The following is a 6,846-nucleotide window of genomic DNA, read 5'->3' on the forward strand; positions in this document are numbered from 1 at the left end:
TGTTCATAAAAAAATTTTGATAACCAAAACCTATGTAAAGAATCGATTGGTGGTAGTATCATTTCCTGTAACAACCGGAAGTGGAGATACCTGTGGTCAGCTTCGTAATTTCAAATGAGAACATGGATTATGTTGTTGTTGTTTTCTAATGCCAGAAGTTTGACAATAAAGTCATTTGACCTCTTGCACTCAAATATTTTTCAAATATATTATCATGGTCAGCCACTGAAGCACAGATTTTGAGGTGTTCCGAATCCATTTCTTGGTTTGAGTTGCACAATGGACAGTTAAATGGCAAGTTGCAGCCGATTTAAGTGAACACCATATTTTAACGTTTTGGTGGCTACTTCATGCACACACAACCCCCAGAATGTCTGGAGGACCACACCTGCTGTTGGTCAACGGGTCCATTGGACCTAGCTGGGAGATCTTGTTGATCACCAGCTTTCCCTCCTTAAGCCACTGGAGGACGATTTTAGTGCCATAGCAGGTCAGCAGTAGGAACAGAAAAGTAAAAAGAGGAGGAAGGAAAGTGAAATGAACCCCTAGGCCTCAAATGCTCTAATGCCATCGGGGTCGAAGAAAGTAGGAGTTCATTCAGAGGACTGACATGGATTATTGAATGTACTTTTAAAAAGAAACAACTTTTACTGAAACTTTTTTTTTCTAACTTTTATTGTTTACTCACAAAGCAACAAAAATGGTATCTTCTGAGAAATGCTGTATGTTATTTATATACGTACACTCTTCATAGTAAGGGTTCAAAATGTACGCCACTTTGTGCTAAACAATGTTCTGATCACTTCCAAACATCCGTGATTGCACTTCAGCACAGCTATGAGATCCACAGGCTTCTCAAATTCTTTGTTTCATGTCTTCTCTACTTGTTGGACGCACCTGGTAGAACATGTCTTTAATTATCTCCCACAAGAAGAAGTCATTTGGAGTGAAGTCAGGAGATCGGGATGGCCATGCTACTGGTCCACCGTAGGGGAAATAACTGATTAATAACTCGTCGAGCCCTATCTGAAAAGTGATCCATACAGCTGATTTGCTGAAGCCACATCATTAACCGAAGCGCAAGGGGAACATCATGAAGCAACTGGTGCATAATGTTTTGGAGGAAGCGCGTATTATACCATTCAAGTTCTCCTCAAAAAAGTATGGTTCTATGACTCTGTGTCCAAGGAGGCCACACGATGTGTTGAGACTCCACACGTGCTGGTAATTCACTTCACATAGCCAGTGTGAATTAACTGGAGACCAGTAATGGGCATTGTAGAGATTCACCTGACCATTACTTTTGAAAGTTGCCTCTTCAGTCCACAGAATCCTGAGCTCGAAATCACGGTCCGTGTTTAGAAACCAGTTGCAGAAATCAACACGAGTCTGGAAGTCATGTCCCCCAAGTTCCTGACGGAGATTAATATGGTATGAATGAAATTTGTTGTCTTTCGTAATTCTAAACACTGTATTATGGTGCAATCCTGAGTCAAATGGCAAGCCTTCTTGTGGAGGAGAATTAAAGACATGGTCTACCAAGTGCGTCCAACAACTAGAGAAGACATGAAACAAAGAATTAGAGAAGCCTGTGGGTCTCTCAGCTGTGCTGAAGTGCAGTCACGGATGTTACGAGGTGATCAGAACATTATTTAGCAAAGGGTGGCGTACATTTTGAACACTTACTATGAAGAGAGTATGTACATAAACAACATACAGCATTTCTTAGAAGATACCATTTTTGTTGCTTTGTGAGTAAACAATAAAGTTAGAAAAAAAAAAGTTTCAGTAAAAGTTGTTTATTTTTAAAAGTAGTTTCCAATGGTACCTTCAATGACTCATGTTCTCATTTGAAATTTCGAAGTTGACCACAGGTACCCCTACTTCTGGTTTGTTACGGGAAACAGTACTACTACCAGTCGATTCTTTACATAGGTTTTGCTTATCAAAACTGTTTTATGAACAACCAGTATCACATAGTTTTCGAGAAAAAAGGCTGATACGGGTGGTTTGAAACATCCGGTATATACAGGGTGATTCACGAAGAATGTGCAATGCTCTAGGACAGGCCTGCACAAGGTTTGCACTCTCCGAACTGGCTCACAGCTCATGAGCGGAATGCAGATATTAGCTGCGCTCTGTATAAGGGTGGACTGGAGAAGGGGCAGATCTCGTACAAAATATACACAAAAGGAAGTACTATTACGAGTGCTTATGAAATGAATTCCCGTTCAGTGTTTGCAAAACTATCTTGGACTATTATTAATTAATAAAGAAATATTTATTTTACAGAAGTAATAGAAATTCTATAGCTACTTGAATGTACAATATCATTTTGTTATATTTTTATTTATCAGTACATCAAAACGAGGTTTTATGCTGTTGGCAGCTGAAAGGAACAGTAGCCTACTGATCATAATGAAGCATCAGTTACAGATGTTCGATGTCTGCCTTTATTAAAGTGATTATAGAAAACAGTTGCTCACAAATATAAATGTTGAGCCAAACATACCAATCATTTTCGCAGCCAGCCTGTGTAGTCGTGGATATTATTGCTAATGTTTAGTCTTGTAAAACTCAACCAGGCTAATAGTATTATTCAAACGATCTTTAGCTCTTAGATCACATTGAAGATCAATAAGTTCGAGCTGTAACTCGTTAAATGTTATGTTCTGGCTTTTAGATTCCTCCATACTGTACTGTAACAGTAGCTAAGCAACGTGAAACAGTTACTGAGAATAGGCCTACACACTGCACTCCACTAGATAACTGAGTGGTCGTTTCCCTCTCCTCTACCTATAGCAAGTCTATGTCATTCTGACGTATCTTCCTCTCCGTTTCGGCTAGCAGTAAACACCGCTCTCCCGCTCCGAAGGAGCGCGCGCGCTTGTTGAGCGATGTTTGTGCAGGCCTGCTCTAGAATGTGATTTCTGACATCATTCTGATGAAAAAAGTTCAAATATACATATATCCGATTTTGAATCGTTTTAGATAAAATCACGTTTCTACTGTAACATGCAATCTTGTGAACTTGTTTCCCTCTGGACGTCACCTGTGCTGAGTGTTACAGTACATGCTATCTGTATGCATATCATGTTATTACTAGGGAGCGGATTTTTATGTGCTAAAAAATTTAAATATATTTATTTTTTATGTGCTAAAAAGTACGAAAATATTTGCTAAAAATAAAAAAATAAATATTTTTTTAAATATGACAAAAATATCTTACTTAACTTGAAAAAAAAAGTTACTAGGTACTCACCAATCACACTTGAGTGCTAGTAGTTGGCCGAGAATTGCAGTGAACAGCAAAGGTCATCTCCAAATTCTCCATCACAAATGCATGCCGATTATCTCTGAACAACGACTTATACTGTGAAAACGATCTTTCCACATCACAGGACGTCAGACGTACATATTTAAAGAGAGGAATGTCACAAATACATACACCGTAAATTTCATCTACAGGCACACCCTCCAATACTTGAGCAACTTTACACATTTTTTTATATCCACTGTTTTTCCCAAACACATTCTGGAATTTGTCCCTTAGTACTTGTACTTCTGAACCTGGTAGCGAGTCTAGTTTAATTTTCACGGCACGCACCTCTCTGTTTCAGACAACAGGTTTTTGGATGTTTCGAGTTTTTTTTATGGTGCCACACAAAAAGCTTAGATTTGCTAATAGGAAAGCCAAATCGTTTTTTAAACAACCATCTTTCAGTATATCTTGAAGGATATAGATTGACGAAGCCGATAACAGGGAATCACAACAAGACGTATTGCCTTACTTGATGGACATGAACGAGACGTGAGAGATTTGTTTAAATTAAATAATGTTCATACCCGAGCTCTTATCTGTTGTGTTTCGCAAACAAAGCGTTGAATGAAATCATCTTCAGCAACAATAAACATTCCTAATTATGTGTTGCAAGATCTCTCCTCCTTGTCCATGTTAATTTATTCTCTAATAATAACACTGACATGCTACCTAGCAGTTCTCAGAACTTGAGGTGATACTATTACAAAAATGGATCACGGATACATCACACAGCGCTTAGAAACACGAAGCAATCAAGAATTCTTAAAACTTACTTCTGAGTTACATAATTGATTTAGTTTTAAAATGTTTAAAAGCTCTTGTAAAAAAATTATTTAAGTAAAAAAAAACCTCCAAGATTTATGTGTTTATAATAGATTTCCTGAAAATATGTATTTACATAATTTTTTTGTGAAAATATGTGTTTTTATGTGAAATAAAATTCGGGTTTTAAACTTGAAACTTCATGTTCGGAATTTTTAACTTTGTTAATTGTGTTTTATCACATGCAAAAATAATATTTAATTACATAGGAATCCGCTCCTTAGTTATTACATCCTGCTGCATTCTGTATTGATTTGAAGACCATTATACTATAGGTATTAACTAAACACATTTCTTAGATTTTACTTTGTGCCTTTTTATTCATAACTCGTTTTTCTGAACCTAGCATACAGTGTTGCAACATACCACCTTCTTGGAATAGCAGAATTTTAAGATACTGCCTTCTGAATTTCCTTATAATTTATAATAGCACGCATTTTTCAGCACCATATTTTACCTGATCACACTACATTTGAGAACTGAAGAAAAGAGAGACTGATTGTTTGTATATTCACACAGTACAGCCTGCATCATGTATTCAAAAAGAGACTAAAGAAACATTGTAAACTTTCCTGCTTCTCTCAGCAGTAGATATTGCAATGCAAGCAAATTGGGAAGTTTAAAACTACTGTATGGACTTTTGTTCAAGACTGGTAGATGGATATTAAGAATAATTTCGGATGCTCATAATTTTTTATTGTACACTTTCCATGTACATATGCACACCTCGAATAAGATAAAGCTACAAGGACAGACATTAACACACATGTATTTTCTGTCCAGCTGTTGAAAAACTGTTGTCTGCATGTGCTGGGAAATACTGCGTTGGTGATGAAATATCGATTGCAGACTGCTGCCTCATTCCACAAGTGTTCAATGCTCGAAGGTAAGACACAGGTATTATCTTCTTTTCATTTAGAAACAAAGGAATTGATCGTTTATAAATGATGCTTTATTTTATTTGTTGATAGGTTCCATGTGGACTTGAGACCATTTCCAATCATCTTGAGGATTGACCGTGAGCTTGAAAATCACCCGGCTTTCCGTGCAGCTCATCCGTCTAATCAACCAGATTGCCCTCCAGAAGCCACTAAGTAAAGAGGCATGGCAGCAAAAAAGTGTGAGAACATTGTTCAGTGGACTTCCATACAGCGAGGTTTCTCAAACTGTTGGAGTCTCACAACTCTTTTATATGAAGAGAATTGTGCTCTACTTAAGCTTATAATATTCGTGTTTAATTGTGGATAATGTTTCTTTTCTCTAAATTGTACCTGCAGTATATTTGTGTTTAAGAACTGCTTGGAACGTTGCTTTTGTTGTGTTTAGACATTCTACAGTGAAATATTGTTACTGAGGGTTTTATCGTATGAAATGGAATTGCTGTTCAATATTGAATGCTGTGAAGTCACTAACAAGGTGTTTGCAAAGCATGCAAAGGTTGTGAGCACTGGTTTGAGAATCCTTGCCATCTAGTACTTGTTCAGTATCATTTTAGGAAGGTAAGAGTGTTATCAACATTGCATAGTGCCCAAGGTGTGTTAGATTGTTTCAGATTAGTCTGTGGTATAATACTAAACAAGTGACTGTCCAAAAGTACAAAATAAAACATTTCCCTCTTTTATAAAGTATATTGTAACACCAGTGAGCGGTTCAAAATACTGCTAAATCCATTTGCATTAAGTACTTGTAATTCTGCATATGGTACTGAAATTATTAGAGAGGTGCAGGGTTGCTGTTTGATTTTGATAATTTTATACAGACACCGATTGTTAAAAATATGGTATTGACATTTAACAAAGCGTTATTTCATATTATGAAATGAATTCACGAATTTTAGATGATGCATCATAATTGATTCTATTAATAATATTCAATCTAGGGTAGCTAAATACTTCTCTAATTTAAGTTTCCATGCAAAGTGCATAGATTGATTTTAAGAATTGTTTGCATGAGAGAATTTTTGTGGTGACTTAATGTAAAATAATGGTGTGAGAATGGATCTTACATTAAACAACAACCCTGAGATAACATCATAACAGTTTATTGTCAATAGGATGGACAAAATAACGATACAGGGCTGCCACTGCAAACAACATTTATGGGCTTTTCGTATATTAAAAGTTTTTCTTCTTAGTGGGTAGTTTTATAAATTAATGGTACAAAATATTTAGAGGTTTATAGATATAGTTGTGGAACTATTTTAGTTTGATTTGTTTCTCCAAAATACTTCCACTTCTCTCACCAGCATTTTTTTTTTTTTTGTTAGAAAATTGGCTGGTGCATTTATTTTGGTAAATAAATTGAGCTAATTATTTGTGTCTTAAAATACAGATTGGCTTCATATAGAGATGTCCAAAGTTGCTGTTAAACTAGTGTCAAGTGTGTTTAACTTGACAAAGATTAGAAATCAAACCTTAACAAGTCAGTAGAAAAATTGTGTTCGGATAGGTTTGCCTTTTTCTCATTCCAGTTTACTCTCATAAAACGAAATACATGAGCAAGGTAGTATTGTCACTTTGATATATCCACAGATCTCAAGATCAATGGCAGGTGAAACGTTACTCTTGAGCAAGAGAACCCGCATAGTCTGGAGGACATGCAGAAAAAGTAATAACACAACACATTGTTAGTCACAAATGTTTTGCATGTAGAGAAGTGAGATTACAGAAGAAATTTTACCTAGAGTTGCAGTCTATCAGTAG

The 6,846-nt window shown here is 36.2% G+C and overlaps 1 protein-coding gene across 1 annotated transcript in view; it reads left to right on the top strand.

Annotated features, from left to right (window-relative positions):
* Positions 1 to 6,404, top strand: part of LOC138693130 (probable maleylacetoacetate isomerase 2) — a 28,256-nt gene extending 21,852 nt beyond the window's left edge. The window contains exons 6-7 of the mRNA XM_069816786.1: positions 4,928 to 5,030; positions 5,116 to 6,404. Of these exons, the coding sequence (XP_069672887.1) occupies positions 4,928 to 5,030; positions 5,116 to 5,242 (230 nt within the window). The 3' untranslated portion in view covers positions 5,243 to 6,404. The remainder of the gene's footprint in view (positions 1 to 4,927; positions 5,031 to 5,115) is intronic.
* The last annotated feature ends 442 nt before the right edge of the window (positions 6,405 to 6,846 follow it).

This window comes from Periplaneta americana, chromosome 17 (assembly GCF_040183065.1).
Source record: "Periplaneta americana isolate PAMFEO1 chromosome 17, P.americana_PAMFEO1_priV1, whole genome shotgun sequence".
Taxonomy (NCBI): Eukaryota; Metazoa; Arthropoda; class Insecta; order Blattodea; family Blattidae; genus Periplaneta; species Periplaneta americana.